Raw genomic sequence first — 23,958 nt, 5'->3', positions numbered from 1 at the left:
CACAGTGTCCCTGCCCTGCGCCTCTGTCCCTGCAGGCTGTCGTCACCCCCGGCTGCCCCACCTCGCTGGCCCTTCCTTTGCTGGCAGCTCTGCCTCCTGCTGTCCCTGCCTGGCCACACTAAACCTTGGGCTGCTCCAGGCTCCTTCTGGGGACGTGTTGCACCACAGCCCTGCCCTGGGAGGGAAATTCCTCTCCTCTTGTGTCCAGTCTGGACCTCACCAGCTGCCCTTGGCATTAATTCTTTCTTTTTCTGGCTGCTCTCTTCTATGTCAGAAGGCTCCGCCATCTCTGAAATCACCCTTCAGTCCCTCCCAGGGCTCTGCTCTGCTGTCCTTAGTCTCCACCCCACTGAGCACAGAGCTCCTTTGTCCTTATAGAGTGGTCAAGTGCCCGAGGCCAAGAGTACCCAGACAAGAGGGACAGTTCTTTTCCACAGGAAGGAAACCACAGAGCCCCAGGGCTTTGAAGGCAGATGAGAAGCTGTCACCAGAGGCTAAGGCAAGTCTGACCTGTCTGTACCTGCAGCTTTTGTCTGAAAGCAGCCTTTGGATATATGGGGAGATTTGGGGTTGGAATTCCATTTCAGCTGTGGGTTCCTGGGCTTGAATGACAGCTGTCATGGGAAGGAAAGGGTGGAGTCCCAGTGTTTCAAAGGCTGATTAGAGGCAGCCCCAAGGAGGGCAAGGCAGCCAGACCTGCCAGCCAGACCAGGGAAGAATCCTTGGGCAGAAAGAATTTGGGAGGCCAAACCCCACTTTTGTTTATGGACATCTGGATGAGAAGGACAGTTCTTTTCCATAGGAAGGAGAGTACAGAGCTCCAGTGTTTCAAAGGCAGATGAGAGCTGGCCCAAGGGAGCCTGGACAGTCCTGGCAGGTTTTGTCTGGGAGCAATCCTTGCATATAAGGAATTTTGGAGGCAGATTCTCAATCTTGGCCATGGGTGCCAGGATGTAAATGATGTTTGGTTTTTTTTTTTAAAATGGCAAGAAAAGCACAGCCCCCAGTATTTTGAAGGCAGATGAGAGGTGGCTCCCAAGAGGTCATGGTCAGCCAGAGATGTGAGCCCTGGCAAGTTTCATATGGGAATAATCCTTGGATATAATAAAATTTGGTGGAGTCATCCCAATTTCGGCCATAAACCCCTGGAGGAGAAGGACAATTCTTTCCCACAGGAAGGAAAGCATGGAACTCCAGGGTTTCAGGAGCTGATGAGAAACAACCCTCAACATTCAAAGGTCACCTGGACCAGTCAGGTGGCCCCCAGGAGGCTCAGCCAGCCAGACCTGTTCCATGCTCTTGTATTCTTGGTGCCCTGCAGCATCACAATTGCTCCTTGGTTCCTTGAGGCCTGTAGGATCACAACAGAGCTTTGTAGATCTTTGTTCCCATGAGGCCCAGTGATATCACAATGGTCTCCTTGGCTCCACAGTGGCACAATGGCCCCTTGCTTCCATGAGGCCTTGCAGTGTCAAAATGGTTTCCTTGTTTCCATGGGGCAATGTCCATTGGTTCCATGAGGTCACGGAGTCTCAAAATGGTCCCTTGGTTCTGTTGGGTTCCCCAGGATCACAATGGCCCCTTGGTTCCACCAGGCCTGGATGTGTTGCACTGGCCCCTTGCTTCCATGGGGACCTGCAATGTCACAATGTCCGCTTGATCCATGAGACCTGGCAGTGTCACACTGGCACCTTGGTTCTGTGAAGCCCTGCAGTACAGAATGGATCCTTGGCTCCATTGGGCTCCTCACTGTTACATGAGTCCTCAGTGCCACGGAGCCCTGCAGTGTCACAGAGCTCTCCTGGGTTCCATGGTGCCACACAGGGTCTCAAGGGCCCCTCAGTTCTACAAAGCCCCACAGTGTCACAAGGGCCCCTTGCTCCCATGAGGCTGGGGCATGTCACAATGGTCTCATTGGTTCCATGAGGCCCTGCAGTTCCACAGTGTCCCTTGAAGTGTCACCATAGTCTCAGCGGGTTCCCCCACTGGTTCACAATGGCCTCCTTGGTACCATGATGCCCCATAGTGTAACAATGGTGTCATTGGTTCCACAGTCGGAATGGCCCCGTGGTGTCATGGTGCCCCACAGCCCCTTATAGAGCCCCACAGCCCCTTATAGAGCCCCATAGCCCCTTATGGAGCCCCACGGGCCCTTGTGGAATCCCACATTGTCACTGTGATCCCCTTGAATCCATGAGGCTGTGTTGTGCTACAATGGCCCCTTGGTTATACAAGGCCCTGCAGTGTCACAATGGCCCCTTTGGCTCCAATGAGTCCTGAAATGTCATAATGGTCTCCATGGTTCCATGAGGCCCCACAGTGTAGCAATGGACTTTTGGTTCCACAAGCTTTCGTACTGCCAACAGCAGTCTCCTTTGTTTCACAGTGTCACAAGGGACCCTTGCTTCTGTGAGGTTCAGTAGCGTAACATGGGCGCCCTGATTCCACGAGGTTGTGTAGTGTCACAATGATCTCCTTGGTTCTGCAGTGTCACAATGGACCCTTGGTTCCATGATGTGCCTGGCCTCCCACAGCCCCTCACAGCTCTCATGGTCCCTCACAGCCCCTCACAGCCCCTCATGGCCCCTCACAGCCCCTCATGACCCCTCACAGCCCCTCATGGCCCCTCACAGCCCCTCATGGCCCCTCACAGCCCCAGCCGTGGGGCTCCTCCCCAAGGAGAAGGGGTCGGGCCCTGCTGTTCTCCTTTAATTTCAGTCCCTTCCCAGTGCCGAGCAAAGAACGGCTGGAATGGAGCCTTTCCCAGCCTTTCGCTCTGGGCTGGCTGCGGGCTGAAGCTCTGTGCCGGCGCTGGCCGAGCACCAGCAGCCCTGCAGCCCCGGCCTTTGCTGTGCCGTGTCCGTCCCTGTCCCGACCCCGCCCGGCTCTGGCAGCAGCAGCAGCCGCAGCGCAGCGGGCGCCGGCCCGGCCCGGCCGGGGCTCCCGGCAGGAGCAGCAGCAGCGCCGGCCCCTTCCCGCCTGCTCCTGCCTCGGCTGCCGAGGGCTTTTCCAGATGGACTCTGGAGCAGAGCAACAAGCACCCGCACACAGCCCTGGCTCCCCAGGGCCCGCCTGTGCTGCCCCGAGCCAGCCCCCAGGGGAAGGAAGGATCGGGTTCCAGCGCTGTTTTCAGTGCTGTTTTACTCACCCTGAGCTGACAGCAGGAGGCTGCTGCTGCCTTCGCCTTGGGAATTGCAGAGCACGGCTGCTCTTGCCCTGCTACTTACCACCTGAATTTTATCCATAAAACTGCAAGTGCCTCTTTCAGTTGGTGCTACCCACAGTGCTTTCATGACAGCAAAGTCAGTATTTTTGTTGCAGGCATAAAGATCAGCAGATACTGGAATGCCCACCAGTTCCTGAGCACTAAGGTGAGGGGAATTAAAGCCACACAGGTCACATTTGCAGTACTCAAACACAGCCCTGTTGCTGGTGCTGATGAAATAGAATAAACTGACAGAGGCCATTACAGAAATTGCCTCTGCAGTGTGGAACTAAATTTAAACATCCACCAAAAGAAACAGAAACCAGAACTTCTCAATTTGCTTCATTTATTCTTCCCAGCAGCAGGAACTGTAGATGCCCAGAGGTGTTTTTCCTGCTGGTGAGCACAGTGAGAGCCCAGCCTGTGCCCAGTCCCAGCGGGAGCCTGAGCCCAGCCCAGGGAGCTCAGCGCACGCGGGGCCAGGCCCAGAGCCCCGGGCACGGCCGCCCATTGCGGGGCAGCGGCGCAGACGGAATGTCCTGCGGCCCAAACCTCCTGCTCCTGCCACACAGCACCCAGCCTTCTCCCCTCCTCCTCTTCCTCTCCCTGCACGGCACAAATTCCAGCTCAGAGGAGGCTTCCCCAGAGAGGGCTCTGGCTCCTGCTCCAGCCTGAGTGTCCCTGCAGAGGAACAGGGCATCTTTCAGGCACTTCCACAAGCTCAGGCTTCTCATTTCATGGTGAATCTGGGATGGAAATGTGCTTGTTAATAAAGCCAAAAGCCATGGGAATGGACTAGTAATTATTAGAAGAAAAACACCTTTCTTCCAGGCAAGGTTCACCAAGTCATTGCCTGCATTTCTCCTTTTCAGATTCTTTCAGTTGGCTACTCTGAGAGGTCCAGCTTGTTCTAGTGCTTATCAGGAACTGATTGTACTCTTGATTTATGCATCAATGCACCAGATGTGGAATCATCTACACTGAATTCAGAAACAAACTCCCTCTGTCAGAGCATTTTCACATTCCAGATCATTTTCAAGATGTCCACTGACAGGCTGGAATGATTATTATTACACAACTCTCCACTTTGGGCTGCAGGCTCTGGAGATTATTTCTCTGAATTCAGACAGGTTTGTATTCTCTAACAATTCCTGGTACCACCTCCTGGTTTTTTAGCCTAGAACAGTAACAATGAAAACCTTACCCCCAGCACAACTCCCCAGACCACCAGTTAAAGAAAGGACAAGCTGTCAACTTCTCCAAACCTTTGTCCTGCTCTGCTGCAAGAGTCCAGCAGCACACAGGGTGTGGAAAGCCAAGAGAAGCTGCAGTTGGTGGCACATCTTGTGACAAGAGCTCGACCTCGTTCTCCAGGAAGGGTTCTTGAGAAGAGGAAACAGGACTGTGGAGAAGATTCCTGAAAAACTGAAACAGCTTTCCAGAAGTGAAATGAAGATGAAAAGAAACAATCTGAAATGTTTTCCCCTATTTATATCTATGCTCCCCTTTTCCATCTTGTTCTCCATCTCATAAATTCCAAATGCATCTCACCTCTAAGATCAATGACTTAGCGAGTTTTAGACACTCTAACATACCATGAGCTACACACAGTTTGCCTTCCCCTGTGTCTGCTGGAAAGCAGTGCTGGAGCCATAAGAGCAGTGCTTGGGTTGGGCACGAATCCTGCAGCCAGGGAATGTGCCCCGCCAGTGTGTGACCCTCAGCAGGGAATATGCACAGCAGCGTTGCTGGGCTGGGTCTCCATGGAGCCATCCCAGAAGCAGCTGCTGAGCTCAGAAGCCATCGCAGCCACTGCCCAGCTCCAAAGCACCCTTGGCAGGGTGGGCTCCTGGCCTGGCTCTGTGTGCCAGGAGCCGGCAGCGCTGAGTGCAGGGAGCCCAGGGAGGGCACAGAAACGCTGGGTGAGAAATGCTGGGGCACAGCGAGATGGTCGAGTGCAGCCGGCCAGGGCAGAGGAGCAGAGCGCACAGGGGGCACAGCCCGCAGGACAGATGGGCAGGGCTGGGCAGGGCTGGGCAGGGCTGGGCAGGGCTGGCAGGGCCAGAGGCACCCAGGCCTTTGTCCCTGGGCTCGGGCAGCACCTCTGGAGGGCCCATAGAAGGAACTTTCCTCGGAGGCTGTCATGGTTTGACACTGGCACAATGCCAGTGCCCCCATGAAAATGTGATCCCTCCCTTGAATGCTGTGAAGTGGAATCTAAACAGAGCAAAGCAGGCCCAAGCTTAATAACAGAAAAAAAACTTTATTAAACTACTACTACAAAAGAAAAGAGAAAACTAAAGAAGGGAAAAAAAAAACCACACAAAGATAAAATGAAAACCTTGCAAAACATTCCTCCCCCCACCACCCAACTCCAACAAACCACAGTGAGACACAATCTGGACCCCAATCAGGTTTCCACCCTCCAAACAATCGATACTCAGTCCATCGAGGGAACAGAGTCTCCCCTGTGCTACAGACCCCCCAAGAAACACACTCCACATGCTGTGTTTCCATGTCACACATGGCACCGCCCGGAGAAAAGTTTGCCATGGTGACCCTTCTCCTTTCCATGCACAGTGCTCTCACTACCAATGCATGGATGGACAGACTGCTTTTAGGATTTTTCCTTTCAAGGATGCCCTGCCAAGAGGGGAGAAAACAACAGTTCAGTTTTTCATTGTTTGGGACCACAGTCCCCCCCATTTTCCCCTGGGGCCGAGGGCTCGAGAGCAGAGATCTTCTTCTCTTCTCTTTCCTTTCCAGGACAAGGGGGCGACACCACAAACCCCCTAACCTTTTCTCTGTTCACTTTTGTCTTTTTCCCAGCCGAAGCAGGTCTCTTGACTCACTGGCATCCTCCCAAAACACAGTCCCTCTTGAAGGAGAAGATTGGTTCAGGTTGTGGCTAACACGGAAAAGTCCAGCCAAAAGCCACTCCTTGTCCCCCTCCCATCTAGAATTCCTCCTTCTAACATCCCAGGGTCCAAGGTGTCCCTCTTCCTCTCTTTCAAACCGAGGAGGGGAAGGAAAAATTCACAAGCTTTCATTTCTCAAGGAAGGGTTAAAAGTCCGAACTCCCAGGGATGGCTCGATGCCCGGACATCCAGCAACTCCCACGCAACTGGGCACCTTGCAGCTTCCCCCCGCCACTGACTGCCGCTGTCTCTTTTCTCTCTCCCTCTCGGGAGAGAAACTCTGGGGTGGGGGGGGGAATGGAGACATCCCAGATTTCTTCCACCCTTCCATCTGCAGGGGCCAGCCCGGTTCCAGTCTTTCCACCACCCTTGGGCCTACCTCAGTCAGGCCATGGGCCTTCCCCTCTCCCACCCAGCTCGTGGCTGGGGAGGGGAGAGTTTGCACTGCACGCTGACCAGAACCAAAGAGAGCGAGTTCCCCTGGGAATTCTGCTTTTAACTCCTCTGTGTTCTCAGAGGCGTGTTCAACTTCAATTGGTCAATATCTAAATTGACCTCTTCCTTCGGGAAAAAAATTCTCTTTCCGTGTCAAACCACGACAGAGGGGCTGCACCTTGGTTCTCCCGTGCCCCTCCCTGAGGAGACTGGCAGGGGTTGCAGATTTTTGGCATTTGTCCTTGCTGCCCCTCACATCCCCCCTGCCCCACAAACAGCCCCGAGCCACCCGTGAGGGACAGGCCCTGCTGTGCCAGGCTGGGCTCAGGGCTTGGCCTTTCTGCTTCCCCCAGCCAGCCCAGGCCTTGCTCAGCATTGCAGTTCCCTGCTCTGAGCCTTGGGCTCCCTGCAATCCTGGCCTCAAGGACCTGCTCTCACCTGGGAGCCTTTGGCAGTCCCTGCCCTCAGTGGAGCCCAGTGATGCTCCAAGGGACTTGGCGTTTTGCTTCTGACTCCTTGAGCAGCTTCTTCAGCCTTCTCTATGTGCCTGAGGGTCCTGGACTCAGCTGAAGATCCATTGTAGGGCTCATTAAAGTACACAAAGCCCTCGGTGGGGCGGGCTTCCTCTTCCTGCAATTGTCTACAAGTTTTCAGGCCCTGTACAGCAGATTGGAGTCAGTTTAAAGATCCTTTAAGAAAAGAGATTTAATGGAACATTAATTATTTATTTTAACAGAGTATTTTTTATTTTCCAGTTCAGAGAAGAGCTGATAGAAGTGATTTTGATGCTCACTGTCTCCTTAGGAGGTCTGGGCATGTAGAAGAATGAGCCCCCTGAGGGCTGACCCTGTTTGGACAAGCTGCTCCTCACCCCCAGCCTCACCATGTCTGACATCGCCCACCTGGCACTGACATCCCTGTGCCCTGCAGCAGAACCTTGTCCCTGAGCTCTGCAGCTCCATGTCCCAGCCCATTGCACTGTGTCCCACCTGCTCTCCTCAGGGCTCTGCCTGCACACAGGCCCAGGAGAAGTTTTCCTGTTGGGAAAGAAAGAATGGAAAAGCTTGAGCAGGTTTCCTAAACAACAAACCCCACTCAGGAGCCACCTGCTCAGTACAGGCTGCCTGGAATGGTGTCACCTTTCTACAAGGGACAGTGTGACCAGAGCTGATCTCTGGAAGCAGAATTCTCTGAGTCTCCCAGCTGAATTATCTGTCCCTGTCCTTTCCCTGGATCTCTGTTGCAGATGTAAGCTGCTGGTGCCAGCCTCACCTTTAACCTCTCTTTGGAATGCAAACAGATGTTCCCAGCTGTGTTAAGCAGGATTTGCTCAATGTTTCTATAAATCTTTTGTGTTCCCCATGGAACGAAGGGGCCATTTTGGCACTGAGGGGGTGACATGGAAGCAAGGAGTCAATTGTGACCCTGGGGACCCATGAAACCAAGGGGCCATGGTGACACAGCAGGGCCACGTGGATCCAGTGGTCCATTGTGACACTGTGGATCCAAGGAGACCATGGAGACACCCCCAGAACCTCATGGAACCAAGGAGTCCATGGTGACCCAGCGGGGCTGCATGGAGCCAATGGTCCATGGTGACACTCCTCGTCCAAGGAGGGCATTTGTACACTGCAGAAGCTGATGGAGCGAGGTGCCATTGTGACTCTGAAGAACTTCATGACACCAAATATCCATGGGGACACAGCAGGGCATCATGGGAACCCAAGAACCGCTGTTGGCAGTGCAGAAACTCCTGGAACCAGGGGCTGTTGTGGCACTTGAGCACCAACACAGCTGCTGCACCTTGTCCCCTGCCCTACACAGCTCCTTGGGAGGCACGGCAGGAGCAGCACACTGGGAGCCTCGGGAATGCCCCTCTGGGATCCATGGCACACACTCCCAGGGGCTGGAATTCCAGTTCCCAGACAGGAAAAGATGTTCCTGCTCTTGAAGGCAAAGCTCTTAACTAGGAGCCACAATCCAAGTGGAGCAAGATCCTACAGTGACATTTCACTACCAGCCTTCATAACTTCACCCATGGTTGTTGCAGCTCCTGCACTGGGAATTAAATCAGGGCAGGGTCTTTGGTGGGAGCTTCCCTGGCTCAAGGGAGACACTGAGAGAGAAACAGAGCAGGCAAAGGAAGGCAGGAGAGAAAGGAGGTGTTTGGGTTTGGAAAGACAGGTGTCTTCTAAGGAAGGCAGGAGCCTCCCCTGAAATGAAATAATGTAGGCTCTTTCTTTCTGAATTGTTATAAATTTGAAATTAAGGGGGGCTCTCAGGTAAAAATATGGGAGGAGGAATAACAGTTTTTTATGAGGGAAGAAGATGAAAATATGAACAATGCAGTGAACCAGAACAACACTGAGAGAGCCAGAATACAACCTGACACTCTGTTGAACAGGTTGTTGGTCACAGTCCAATTGGAATTGTGGCTGCAGTCCTCCTGGAGTGATAGGTGTGGTTCTGTTGGAGTAGTGATCCTATAGAGAAAGGTGTCTTCTCCAGACGAGGCAGTGCAAGAGGCAGCTGTTCTTCTGGGAAATCCAGCGCAGAAAAAGCTGTGTTGGTGGGCCAGGATCTCAAGACTAGATGCAGGTAGGAATGCTTGGCTCCTCCCTCTGGGTGGAGAATCTCACAATGGGATGTTACAGTTCTTATCAGTCATGCTGTGACATTCAATGGTTCATTATCAGCAGATTTCTCCCCTGAGGGAGGATTGATTGTGGAAGAGATAAGGAAAAACTGCCCACTTAACACAGGACAACTGCCATACACATGGCAAAAAGAACACATCTTGCTTTTCAGTCAGGGACAGGAGGTCATAAACAAAATCAGGTGAGAAGGCAGCACTCTGAAAAGCAAACCAGAACTGACAGAAAATGAATGGAACAGAAATCAATCATTCTGATCGTTTTATTTACTATCAAAATAAATCACACCCACTCAGCCCCACACAATCCTGACCCCACAACTTGAGATTTGGATCTCACTTCTCCCAATCTCCTTCCAACCCCATATAACGCTGGAGGCTCTGGAATCGACTAATTTTGGCATGTGACTGAGATGGGAACCAGCCATTTTGAGGTGGGATTGAGTCATTTTGCGGTGACAGACAAATCCACCTTGGCTTTTGGAGTGCAAAAATATGGAGAATACTCCCATATATCCCCCAAGAACACAGAAATCCTGCACAATATGTTCCCAAACCGTAAATTCCACCTTAAATACCTCTTAAATGGTGGGACTTTTGACATCTCTGGTCAATACTCGTTTTAGTCATTTTTCAGGTGTTTTTAAGTGATAAAGACAATTCAGAAGAAAATTAGGTCCAAACCAAAACCAGAGACCCCTTGAGCATCCCCTGGGCACTGGACAAAACAAACTCAGCAGAAATTAAACTTAACCCTACATAAAATGCCTTGAGGAAGATTTGTTCTTTCCACAAGTCACTTGTGATTGAAACTCAAACAAATCCCAAACATTAATAAACCAACAACAGAAGGAATTCTGTGGCAATTCCAAATTTCATCAGTTCCAGCACAGTTCCAGCTCAGATGCTGACAGGTTGCAAAAAAAGAAACATGGAAATTTGTCCCAATACAGATTATTAAAAGGAAGGGAAAGTTCTGTGCAGCTGTCACAAAGCTGACAGGGACCAAGAAAGTAATGATTCTCCCCCCAAGCCCCTGAATTCAAGAGTTATTTGGGAATTTAGGTACTTCAGCTGGGCATCTTGTAGGACTTTAGTGGCATTGTGTTCTTCACTTTGGGGTGAATGATCCTTGTCAGTCTCGCTGGTATCATTTGCTCCCTTTCTTCCAGTGATTTTAACAAACATAAGAGAGAGATGGAAAGAAAGAGAAAAGGGGAGAGAGCAAGGGAATGACAGGGACAAAGATCTCCCCTGGGACAGGGCAAGTGTGATATTGTCCCCTGTGTGCGTTGCCCTCCCAGGGTGGGGGTTTTACACCGGAGCCAGTTTGGGTAAGGGGGGTGGTGTTCACCCCCCACCCCGAGCAGGGATTGCCTCACTGTTTCAGGTTACAGTGTCAGATGTAACCAAAAGTGTTTTCAGTCACCATCTCCATAAACTGTTATCAACATGTGGGACAGTGTTCTTTATCTCTTCCATGGCTCAGCCCTGATAACGCCCTCCAGGGGCCATCTTCTGTTAATGGGCCACTGAGTGTCACTGCAGCACTGATAAAATTACATCATCCCATTGTGGGATGCTCCGCCCAGGGGGAGGAACCAAGAATTCCTGCCTGGATATAATCTCACCATTTGCAACACCACAACCACCTTGACTACTGGATTCCCAGAGGACAAGAGCTCCATAACCACCACTGGACCTTCAGAGGAAGACCAGGATCACGGCTTTGACAGAATCACGTTTATCACTCCAGCTGGACTGCAGCCACCATTTCATCAGACAGCTACCACCACCCTGACCAACGGGGTGTCAGGTTATATCCTGACTCTGTCAGATTAAGCCAGTGTTTCTGTATCATTGCCGTGATCTTAATTTTCTTATTCAATTGTCATTCTGGCTTAAAACTCTCCCCCTGGTTTGTGTTCAAACCAGTACAAAACTCACTGTGCTCATCCCTTGTTTTCCTCCCAAAACAGGATTTCCCATGCCCAAACATTCGCCAGATGGAGAAGAAGGTTGCAAGGAAGAGGAAGATGCCCTGGGACACCAAGGCAGGTGAGGAGGAAGTCAGTGCCCCTTTCCCCCTCTCTCCTGCTCCATCTCCCAGCCCAGCCTGGCCCCCGGCTGCAGGACAGCCCCGCTGCCGATGCCCTCCTGCCAGGGATCCTCTGGGGGGATCTCCTTGTCCTTCCCTGTGGCATGGAGGCTAATCCCATCCTCTCCTTGTCCTTCCTCCCCCAGAGCAGGAGCTGAGGATGGAAACCAGGAAAGACAAATCCCTGCAGCAGAACCTCATGGAAGAGGCCATTGTGAGCAACTCCACAGCGCAAGAATCCACCAGGGAGGAAAATCCCTGGAGATCTGACAGGAGGAGGGGCTGCAAGCCCAGCCCAGGATGCTCTGAGGAGGAAAGACCCACTCTGGGCCAGGAAGGTGGGCAGAGCTTCAGCCAGAGCTCGGAGCTGGTGGTCCCTGAGCAGCTTCCTGATGGGGAGAAGCCCTACAAGTGCTTGGAGTGTGGGAAGAGCTTCAGCCAGAGCAAAAATCTGAAACTACACCAGATGATCCACACAGGGGAATGGGCCTATGAGTGTGGGGAGTGTGGGAAGGGCTTCAGCTGCAACTCCCACCTTGTCAGGCACTTACACATCCACACTGGGGAGAGGCCCTACGAGTGTGGGGAGTGTGGGAAGGGATTCAGCTGCAGCTCCAACCTTGTCAGGCACTTACACATCCACACTGGGGAGAGGCCCTACAAGTGTGGGGAGTGTGGGAAGGGATTCAGTTCCAACTCTCACCTTGTCAGCCACCAATGCATCCACACTGGGGAGAGGCCCTACAAGTGTGGGGAATGTGGGAAGGGCTTCAGATGGAGCTCCGACCTCATCATCCACCAACGCATCCACACTGGGGAGAGGCCCTACGAGTGTCCCAAGTGTTGTAAGAGTTTTCAGACCAGCTCCAATCTCCTTGTGCACCAGCGCATTCACATGGATGAGAGGCCCTTCTGCTGCCCTTACTGCAGGAAGGGCTTCAAGCGGAACTCCCACCTCATCAGGCACCAGCGAATCCACACCTGGGACAGGCCCTACATATGTCCCACTTGTGGGAAGAGGTTTCAGAGCAGCTCAAATCTCCTCCTGCATGAGCGGATTCACACTGAGGAGAGGCGCTTCCTCTGCCCCGACTGTGGCAAGGGCTTCAAGCACAACTCCCATCTTGTCAGCCACCAACGCATCCACACTGGGGAGAGGCCATACTTGTGTGCCCAGTGTGGGAAGAGCTTCACCTGGAGCTCTCACTTGACCAAACACCAACGGAGCCACCAGTAAGGGAAGTCCTGAAAATGCCCCAGCTGCAGGAAGAGCTTTGTGCACTGCTCCAGCTTCATCCCCCATTGGAGGAGACCCTGTTGGGAAGAGCCCTGGTGATCCATGTTCCCTGTGATCCATGCTGGGAAGACACCTGTCCCTTTTCCTGCCCCTGCCAATGACCTTATGTGGGATTGAAGGACATGAGGGTCTGGCCATGGCCCTGTCACTACATTCACTCCCACCTCAGGTCATTGCCAGGGGCAGGAAAGGGACTCTGTCTTTCCCTGAGGAGAAGGGTGTCCTTTCCATGCAGGAGGAAACACGTGGCCAGGAAGATACAAGTGATAGTGATGTAGTTTTCCCTGTAATTAGTTTTTCTTATCCCTTCTGTTGTCAATATTTTTTCTGTTCCTGTTTGTTCTTCATCTTGTTGCTGTTGCCAGTAAATTGTTCTTATTCCAGCCTGGAATCTTTGCCTTTTGTGCTTTCTATGGTAAGTGGGAGGGCAACAAATGGCAGGGCGGTTTTAGCAGGAGCAGGAAATTGAGGAATCCCATTCCTGAACCCCAGCCTGTGGAAACCGAGCATCCCAGCTGGTGCCAGCCCTGGTAGCCAAGGCAGCAGCCTTGGGAGCGGGTCCCTGGCTGGGGCTGAGGGAACCTCTTCACTCTGGTGCCCAGGGACAGGAGTGGAGGGAGCAGCTGCAGCTGAGTCAGGGCAGGCTGAGGTTGGATCTCAGGAAAAGGTTTTTGCCCAGAGGCTGCTGGAGCACTGCCCAGGCTCCCCAGGGAAGGGTCACAGCTCCAGGGCTCTCTGAGCTCCAGCAGCGTTTGGACAGCGCTGCCAGGCCCAGGCTGGCAGTGTTGGGGTGTCCTGTGCAGGGCCAGCAGTTGGACTCAAGGATCCTGATGGGTCCCTCCCAGCTCAGCCAGTTCTGTGGTTCTGGGATCCCATGAGCCTGGGGATGGAGTGTCAGTAGTTGCCATGGAAACAGATTCTGGCTCCAGGCCTGAGCTGGTGTCCATGGCAACCACCCCTGGCATGGGGTCTCCATGGAGCTGCCCAGGGACTGACCACAGCAAGAGGGGCTGGGGATGGTTATGATGGAAACTGACCATAGCAACAGGGGCTGGGGATGGTTGCCATGGAAACTGACCATAGCAACAGGGGTGGGGATGGTTGCCATGGAAACTGACCATAGCAATGGGTCCTGATGAGGTTTGCTGTGGTAATCCAGGGAATCCCTCTGGCTGCCCTGGAAGACCTGGGACCCTGGGAAGGGGCTCAAGAACCCCCCTGTACAGAGCCCCGAGAGACACTGTCTGTGATCTCTGTCCATGGGAAAAAGTTTTCAATGTTACAGGATGAATTACAAGCTCTGAGTGTTTGTTTTAAGTAATAATTAGCGTGACATGTGTGCAAAAGTAGAATTTTAGGATTGTAGGTAAGGGGTTCAAAGGGGACAAGATGGGGGAAATTGGGTGTGCCTTGTCCTTTTTCTTCTTCATTCCTTCCATGTTCCACTGTAGTGTTTGCATTTTTCTATTGGTTTAGGCTGGGGACACACTGTGCAACATAGGTGATAGGTATTGGCACGTTATTGTAAATATAGCACACGTAGTTTCCGGTATTTAATGTTTGTAACATCTCACTGAGGGCAGAGCCCCGAATGCTGTCCTGCAGGACAGAGCTGGGCAGGGCAGCAGAACATGTTATAGATAAGCAAGAAAAAACAACCTTGAAAACCAGCACAAATGAATTACAACTTCTTTGGCAGCGGGGCTGAAAGACAGCAACTTTCTATAATTTTGGGATCATTTAAATACCACAGATTCTGACATAAATGGCATCCCTGGCTGGGCTTGAACTACCAACCTTTCAGTTAACAGCCAACAGTTTGCCTAGTAAGGATCAGATTTTTTGACATGCACTCAGAGGGGTTCCATGGAGACTTTCTAAGTGTCTCCAGGCTGCCAAAGAGCCGGGATGTCACAGGCACTCACAGGGGCTCCTGTCATGGGCAGACTGGGAGCTTTAGGCAAAGTTCATTAGAGAAGCTCCTGTCACATCAGGAGGTGCAGAAAGGACCCCCAATAGCCCCTACAGATCCCCAAATACCTCCAAGGACCTCCAGCCTTTCTGAACTCCTTTTGTGAGAGGAGCCTTGGAGCAGCAGGTTCCAATCCCTGCCCAAAGCTTTTCAAGAGCTCATATGTAAACAATTATAAAGGTGGAATTAAACCTTTATAGAATTTGTCCCACAGGATTAAGAATAGCAAACCAGTGTTGGGTTTTTCCTTTCTGTTCATTCCTTATCATTGGCTGATGATTTTCTGCTGATCCCTTATTTTGGGAGGATGATCAGAGACACTGCTCTTGGAGAAGGGAGTTTTCACTGCTGCTGCCAAAGCCCATACCAGAGCTGCTTCTTCTGTCATGGGGTGAGCCTCTGCTTGTGAGAACAGCCACTAAACTGGGACCTTATTAACACCTGCCCCACTAAACGAGAGACCTATCCCTGTCTGCTCGGGTGCCCAGGATCCTGAGCTGGGCTCTCCCTGCCCTGCTTGGAGCCCCTCACCCCCTGCCTGCTAAGACATCCTGCCAGCCCAGCTTGCTGCTTTCTCGAGTCCTGCTGGAGGCACCTCCACAGGAGGCTTTTTCCACCTTCCCTGGCAGACCTGTCTTGTAAACCAAGACCAATTTTGGCATCCAATGAGCAGCCCAAGGGTGTCAAGAGGAAAATGGTGAAATGAAAATAACAATTCTTGAGTAACATTTTTTTTTTTGTGTGTGTGTGTGTGTACTGGATATAGAAACCTTGTTAGATGTCACAATGTGGTCTAGCTGACCCTGGTTTGGGTGGCACATGGTTGTGGCTACATTTTTCCCATCCTATACCTATGGCTACTGTGACTGCTATCCAATTTGTTTGATGGGTTAATATGGTGAGGAATTTAGGGGTTTTTAATTTCCTCTGGACAGTGAGCACATGCATTCGAGGCTACCACACACTGACTGTATGTGTTTGGAATGATTTTAATAATGGTACCCACTGTGAGGAAATGACACCAGGGAAATTTTCTCCCAACCCCTCAGCCTGCTCTTTGGGTCTACAGTGGTTGGTGTTGCTGATATACCTGTTAAACCTATTCTATTTAACATTCAGAGGTAAGGGAAGATTGACTTGGATAATTATTGTAGCAGGGCATCCCTGACTGGTAATAATTAGCACTGACTCCATGATTTCAGAAAACTGATCAATCACTTTATTACATTATACTGTACTATACTGCGAAAAAACACTCATGGCTCTTGCAGACAGTCCGATACAGACAGACCAGACTGGTTAATTGAAATCCAAACACTGTCACCATTGGCCAATTTAGAAATCACCCTTTGGTAAATAAATCTCCATAACACATTCCACACGTACACAATAACAGGTGCAGCAAGTGAAGATAAGAATTGTTTCTCATTTTTTTCTTTGAGCTTTCTCACAGCTTCCCAGGAAAATCCTGGGAGAGGTCTCTCTCTGTTCGGAGGATATGTGATTTCCACAGGTCAGTTGTGACAATGCAGGTCCAAGGACACCACGGTGACACTGGGGAACCTCATGAAACCAAGGGGCCAGGGTGACACTGTGCTGCCTCATGGAATCAAGGAGACCATTGTGAACTCAGAGACCCCAAGGAACCAAGGATCCATGGTGACCTTGTGCAGCCGCAGTGTCACAGAGGAGCCGTTGTGACACAGCGAGGGCACATGGAGCTGAGGGGCCATTGTGACACATCAGGGCTTTGTGGAACCACAAAGGCATTGTGACATTGCAAGGCCTCATGGAAGCACGGGGCCATTGTGACACTGCAGAAGCAAGAGGAACATTGTGACATTCCAGGGTCTCATGGAACCAAGGAGACCATTGTGACACTGTGGGGTCCCAGGAAACCAAGGGAACATGGAACAGGTCTGGCTGGCTGGGCCTCCTGGGGACCACCTGACAGGTCTGGCTGACCCTGGCATGTCAAGGGCTGCTTCTCATATGCCCCAGAAGCACTGGGGCTCTGGGATTTCCTTCTTATGGGAGGGAACTGTCCTTCTTCCCCAGGGGCCATGGCCAAAGCCGGGATTCCTCCTCCAAATTTCCTTATATTGCAAAAGATTGTTCTCAGATGAAATCTGCCAGGAGAAACAGGTCTGGCTGCCTTGGCCACCCAGAGGCCACCTCTCATCTGCCTTTCAACACTGGGACTGTGTGCTTTTTCTTTTAGGAGAAAACCCACCCATCTCAACTATGCACCCATGGCCACAATGCAGCATCTGCCTCCATAATTCCCTATATCCAAGGATAGCTCCCAGACAGAAGCTGCCAGGCCTGACAAGTCTGGCTGGCCTTGGCTTCCTGAGGGCTGGCACTCATCCTACCTCTGAAACATGTGGCTCTGTGCTTTTCTTCTAATGAAAATAATTCATCTTCCTGTCTAGGCAACCACGGCCAAAATTGAGATTCCACCTCCAAAATGCCCTTTGTCCAAGGATAGCCCCTAGACGAAAGGTGCCAGGAGAGACAGGTCTGGCTGACTTGGCCTAAGGGTGGCCACATCTCATCTTTTTTCAGAACACTTGGAGTTTTCACTTCTCTTTTCTATACGAAAAAACTGCTCATCCTGACCAGGCACCCATGGCCAAATTTGGGATTCCACCTCCAAAACTCCATACATCCAAGGATTGCTCCCAAGTGAAACCTGCTAGGACAGACAGGTCTGGCTTCCTTTGGCCTCTTGGAGGCTGCCTCTCATCTGCTTTCAAAGCACTGGAGCTTGGTGCTTTCCTTCCAGTGAAAAGAACCATCCCTCTTCTCAAGGTGTTCATGGTCAAAACTGAAATTCCTTATCCCAAATTCCATATAGCCAATGATTCCTCCATAAAAAAAGCTGCCAGGAAGAAGAGGTCTGGTTGGCTGAGACACCCAGGAGCCACCTCTTTCTTCTTCTGCCTTTGAAACACTGGGGCTCTGGGCTTTCCTTCCTATGGAAAAGAACTGTCCTTCTTATCTATGCAGAAATGGCCAAAATTGGGATTCAACCTTCCAGATTCCCTATATCCAAGAGTTGCTTTCAGACAAAAGCTACCAGGACAGAGAGGTCTGGCTAGCCTTGGCCTCAGGTGGCCACACTTCATCTGCCCTTGAAACAGCAATGATCCTTCCTTTTCTTCCTTTGGAAAAGAACAGTCCTTCTACTCCAGGTGTCCATGTCTGAAATTGGGATTCCACCTCTAAAAGTCCCTATATCCAAGGGTTACTCCCAGGCAAAATTTCCCACTACTGTCTAGTCTGTCTGGTCTTGGCCTCTGGTGGCTGCCCCCGCCACACTGGGGCTCGGTTCATTCCTTCCCATGGAAATCACTGTGACACTGTGGGCACCTCATGGAACCAAGGGGATCATTGTGGCACCACTGGAGCCCATGGAACCAAGGGGCCATGGTGACACTGCGGGGCTTCATGGACCCAGAGACCATTATGACTCTGTGGGGCCTTGTGGAACCATGGAGACCATTCCGACCCTTCAGGGCCTGGTGTCACCAAGGGGACATTGTGACACCTCAGGGTCTCCTGGAAGCAAGGGACCATTGGGACACTGTGGGGCCCCATGGAAGTGAGGGAACATGGACCAGGTCTGGCTGGCTTGGCCTCCCAAGGGCCACCTGACAGGTCTGGCTGATGTTAGAATGCCAAGGGCTGCCTCTCATCAGCTCCTGGAGCACTGGGGCTCACTGCTTTCCTCTGTATGGAAAAGAACCGTCTGTCATTTCAGATGCTCATTGCCAAAATTGACACTCTGCCTAAAAAAATTCTGATATTCAAGGTTCTCTCTCAGAACAAAATCTGGCAGCTCTGGCTGGCTTTGTCCTCTCGTGGTCACCTCTCATCTGCCCCTAAAATAGTGGTGCTCTGTTGTTCATTTCAATGGAAAAAAACTGGTCTTCATGTCCAGGGACCATGACCAAAATTAAAATTGGCCACTGAGTCTGGCCAGGGTTGTGTAGCCATCTGCAGGCCCAGGAGGAGATATTGACACTTCCAGAACTGCCATCCTCCCTCCCGTGAGAGAAAAGGACACAGGGCAGGCACACAGAATACACTGAGGGCAGGGAAGAGCAAGTTGAGTCCCAGATGGGAGGGATGAGGAGATGCCTTGATCTTGGGGCTGGAATCCTCTGGTAAAACTATGGAGAAGGATGTCATTGATACATCAGACTCTCTTTTTCCCTATAAGGCATTGAAAAGTAAGGGGAGATGACTTGTTTCAGCAAAGGCCTCCATGCTGAAGTAAGCAAATGTTGAAGCAGCTGTGATCCCATAAGTTTGAACAGAGGAGAGCAGAGTGATGAGACCCTGTGCCCTCAGGGAGAGAAGAAGATATCTGCAGAGATTAAGATGATTTCAGAAAGAGATGAAGACAATCTTTGCTCTTAAACTGCTCATCTTGAAACTAATATTCCATAAGTTGGATGGTCCCTAAACACAGCTGTGCGAATGGCTGTGAAAAAATGGGAGGGATTTCACGATTTCATTTTTGCAAGTGGCTGCTATTTGTGGAAATTGAGAGCCACAAGAGAACTGTTTTCTTGTGGAGAAGTCTCCAAAGCAAGAAAGAGAGACTCCTCTCTCTAAGTAAACTAAAGAAAGACTATTCAAGAGGTGGTAAAGTGACTGAAAATTTTTTGCTTTGTCCCTTTACATAATCAGTAAGTAAGGAAAGGTTGTATGGAGAGGGGAAGTATTCTGAAATTTTGTTCTGATCCTTATTACTCCTTCTTTTAGTTACTGTCAACAAACTTTTCTTTACACTCCTTAAGTTTGAGCCCAATATGCCTTTCTCCTAATCCTATCTCACAGCAGGAAATGAGTAAGTATATTCTAGTGAGTGCACTGGTAATTAGCAAGCACTGAACCCACCACACTAATTGATGCATTGGCCAAGAAATCTAAAATAGGCAAACGAAAACTACCATAGAAATCTTCCTGTTGAACTGCTCAGGACAAGAGGGAAATTGAGGCAGAGCCATGGTTTGTCAGGACTTGCTTGATCCTAATGAGCTCCGTGGTACATTTGGAGCTGAGCCTTGGAACCTCAGGGCCTGAGAGGAGATTGCACAAACCTTTCCAGGACTCAGAGTCAGAGGAAACACCCAAAGTGTCTCGAGGCATTAATGGGGCCCACTGAGGTCCATCCCCAACACAGGCTCCTCATGGACTCCTTGGAGGAGATTGCTGGAGGCCAGGTTTGTACAAAAAACTCTCTGAGACTCAAAATGCCACAAATACCTCTCAGTGTGGAAAGGACAATCCAAATTACGTTACAAAATTTGAGTATCTCAGGGTATTAATGAGCTGCACTGAATGTCAATTCAAAGCACACAAGGGACACATTAAAACAGATAATTTGAGGCTGAGACTGCACTGTCTCATAAAGTCTGTATCAAAAGGGAAACACCAAGTACCTTAAAAGAACTGAAGTACCTTGAAGCATTAATGGGCCCCACTGAGTGTTGTTCCTGACAAAGCCTCTCCAGGGACTAATTAGAGCAGATAATTGGAGGCCATGATTGCACAAAGCTCTCAGAGACTCCAAGGCAAAAGGAAAAGCCAAAGTACTTTGAAAAACCTGCAGTCTCTGGGAGCATGAAGGAGTCCCCAGGGCCATTCCTGACCAAGGCTCCCCAGGGACTCCTTCCAGCAGATCCTTGAGGCCATTGGGATGTGGGCTAGGGAGGGATGCTGAGGGCAGGACCAGGGGCTGACAGTGCCCAGCCTGGCTGGGACTGTGCCAGGAGGCCCCAGGGCCTCAGGACAAGGTGTCTCCTCACAGCCTTTGGTGGCACAGACCCTGCTGTGCCCAAGGGCACCAAGACTTGGCTTCTCTTTGTCCCCACCTGGCATCAGTGCCTCCAGTTCTCTGCTCTGCCTGGGTCCTGGGGACACTTTCTCAGTCTTGTCCCTCAGTGGGACCCATTAAAGGTCAGAGAAACTTTGCAGTTGGATTGTGACTTGGAGTTCTGGAGAGGTTTCTGCAGCTGCCTCTCAGGGCCTGATGTTCAGGCCCTGAGCACAAAGCCCCAGAGGGTCATTAAAGTCCTTGTGCTGTGTCTGTGCTGCTGAGCTGGGCCGGGCTCCTGGCACAGAGGGTGATGCTGGTAACCAAGCAGAGCTTCAAAAGCACATTTCTCTTGCTGAGCAGCTCTTCTCCCAGCCCAGCAGGGCTGGGGCACTGCCTGCAGCCAGCCCAGGCACAGCACAGAGGCACAGAGAGCTTCAATCAGTCAGGGCTGGGAAGGGGCTGAGAAGTGCCTGGGGCAGAATCACTGCCAGCCCTTGGCACAGGAACCTCTGGCTGCAGGACAATGCAGCTGCAGCTCCTGGAGAGATCTCCTAAAGCTGGAACATCCCAATGCCCACAGAACCTGTGAGTGCCCACAGACCCTGTGAGTGCATTCTCTGCTCATCTCCTGTGCAGAGCAGCCAGGGGTGCCCAGGGCTGTCCTACAGAGCAGGGTCCTGTAGCCCAGGGTGCTGTGCTGGGCCAGGGACTCTGCTGCCTGCCAGGGACAGCTCTCAGCCGGCCCTGGAGCTGCTCCCAGCGCTGGCCAGGAGCTGTGGGGGGAAGGAGCCACCCTGAGCAGGGCAGGTGCTGCTGCTGAGAGGGGCTGGCTGGGGCAGGGTTGCTCCCAGCTCCAGACCAGCCTGGGCACAGCTCCGGAGGACACTTCCCAAAGAAGGTAAACCTGCGATTGCTGTAAAGGTCAGGAAATTTCCTGAAAATGTTTTCAATTTTCATGTATGGAGCAGGATTGGAAAGTTGGGATAATGACAAAAAGATTTTTGCTTTTTATACATTTTTCATATATTCATAGCTCTGTAAATTACTATTATATTGTTATAGAAATATAATCCTTTCTTTATCTATTAAACTCTTAATTAACTATATTAAATTACTATTATGTGCTTTTATAAGGGTAATTCTTAACTGACTCTGTTTCCTACCTATCTCTTAGATTGTACAAAAATAAGCTGACTATCTAAATATATTCCTGAAATACTGAATAGTCTTATTATTAGGAAGAGAACCTACAAGAAGAACATTTTGGTTTTTGACAACAATGTGAGTAGTCATAACTAAAGTGGGGCGAAGAAGCCCTTGGTTCTACTCCAATGGGTTGAGCCAGGATGTGTAACTGGGGCAACTGAATCTCCTATTGGATATTCCTGTTAAATATCCTAATTTATCAACCTTAGTAAATTGTTGGAATCAAGGGCCAGGTGTCCCCCATCCCCACTGGGACACCTGGGAGCTTCCAATAAAGGTCTGGCTTTTACTTTACTGTTCTAACACTGTGGCAAGGGTTTTTTTTTCTCTTTTTGATTATAAGCAGGGGGATGAGAGAAGCAGAACAGGAATTGTAATCCCAGAATCACAGAACATTCTGAGTTGAAAGGGATACACAGGATCATCAAAGGAATGTTTGGACATTTGCAGAGACTCCAGAACTGTGACTTTGGCTGGTCAGTCTCAAGGCACCTCTCAGGAGGGGATGTCCAGGCCCAGGGAGATGCTCAGGGAAGCAGAGGGGGCTGAACAGAGCAGTGCTGGGGGAAAAAGACCATCCAGCCCCTCACCTGCCCTCAGCCACAGGGAATCCTTTGCCTCTCACATATCTCAGTGGCAAATTCATGGTGGAGCAGGAATGCTGGGGATTTCTGACCTCAGAGTGCCAGGAATGATCTGTGGGTAGGAAAACAATTCCTAAAACCAACTCCTGCCATCTGTTTCCTCTAGAATTGTGAGTGCAGATGGTACCAAGACTTTCTGCAGTAGGAGTGATTCCTGTGAGATATCCTGAGTACCACGCCTTGTCCCTCTGCACCATGGCCACAAACCCAGGGCAGCAGGGCACGGATGGCTCCTTGAGAGCCCCCACGCACAGGCCTGGCTGCTCCTGGCACACTCAGCCAGCACAACTGGAGCTCAGGCAGGGACCTGGGTAAAGGATTTCCCATAGCAGGAAAAAGGGTGGTTGAGTTCCAGCAGGACAGTCTTCAGGGAATGGCCCAGGTTTGGCTCCAAGCAGCCTCTCCTGACTTAAGGAGGACGAGGAGGAAAAGGAGGAAGAAGAAGGAGGAGGAGGAAGAAGAAGAAGAGGAGGAGGAGGAGGAATAGGAGGATAAAGAGGATGAGAATGAGGATGTGGAGGAGGACAAGGAGGAGGAGGACGAGGAAGACGAGGAGGAGGAGGAGGAGGAGGATGACGAGGAGGACGAGGAGAAGGACGAGGAGGAGGACGAGGAAGACGAGGAGGGCGACGACGACGACGAAGAGGAGGTGGAAGATGAGGAGGAGGAATACGAGGAGGAAGAGAGAGAACGAGGACAAGGAGGATTATGAGGAGGAGGAGAAGAACGAGGAGGAAGAGGAGGATGAGGATGAGGAGGAGGAGGAGGAGGACAATGACAAGGAGGATGAGGATGGGGAGGAGAAAGAGGAGGAGCAGGAGGAGGAAGAGGAGGAAGAGGAGGACGACAAGGACTAGGGCAAGCACAAGGAAGATGAGGAGGAGGAGGACAAGGAAGAGGAGGAGGCAGAGAAGCATGAAGAGGAGGAATAGGAGGAGGAAGAGAGAGGACAAGGACAAGGAGGATGATGAGGATGAGGAGGAGGAGGACAGCGAGGAGGAGGAGGAGGAGGAGAAGAAGGATGAGGACGAGGAGGAGAAGGATGAGGATGAGGAAAAGAATGAAGATGCATAGGACAAGGAGAACGAGGAGGACGAGGAGAAGGACGAGGAGGAGGACGAGGAAGACGAGGAGGGCGACGACGACGACGAAGAGGAGGTGGAAGATGAGGAGGAGGAATACGAGGAGGAAGAGAGAGAACGAGGACAAGGAGGATTATGAGGAGGAGGAGAAGAACGAGGAGGAAGAGGAGGATGAGGATGAGGAGGAGGAGGAGGAGGAGGACAATGACAAGGAGGATGAGGATGGGGAGGAGAAAGAGGAGGAGCAGGAGGAGGAAGAGGAGGAAGAGGAGGACGACAAGGACTAGGGCAAGCACAAGGAAGATGAGGAGGAGGAGGACAAGGAAGAGGAGGAGGCAGAGAAGCATGAAGAGGAGGAATAGGAGGAGGAAGAGAGAGGACAAGGACAAGGAGGATGATGAGGATGAGGAGGAGGAGGACAGCGAGGAGGAGGAGGAGGAGGAGAAGAAGGATGAGGACGAGGAGGAGAAGGATGAGGATGAGGAAAAGAATGAAGATGCATAGGACAAGGAGAACGAGGAGGAAGAGGAGGAGGACGAGGAGGAGAATAAAGAGGAGGAGGACAAGGATGAGTAGGACCAGGAAAAGAAGGACAAGGAGGATGAGGATGAGCAG

General features: G+C 51.3%; 1 protein-coding gene across 1 annotated transcript; it reads left to right on the top strand.

The window, feature by feature from the left end:
• The first annotated feature begins 11,508 nt into the window (after nucleotides 1–11,508).
• LOC144248390 (uncharacterized) lies at nucleotides 11,509–12,546 on the top strand. Its single transcript, XM_077790551.1, has one exon. The coding sequence runs from the start codon at nucleotides 11,509–11,511 to the stop codon at nucleotides 12,544–12,546; it is 1,038 nt and encodes a 345-aa protein (XP_077646677.1).
• Nucleotides 12,547–23,958: the final 11,412 nt, after the last annotated feature.

Source organism: Lonchura striata (genome assembly GCF_046129695.1).
Source record: "Lonchura striata isolate bLonStr1 chromosome 14 unlocalized genomic scaffold, bLonStr1.mat SUPER_14_unloc_2, whole genome shotgun sequence".
Lineage (NCBI taxonomy): Eukaryota > Metazoa > Chordata > Aves > Passeriformes > Estrildidae > Lonchura > Lonchura striata.
This window is presented reverse-complemented; position numbering and strand designations above follow the sequence as displayed.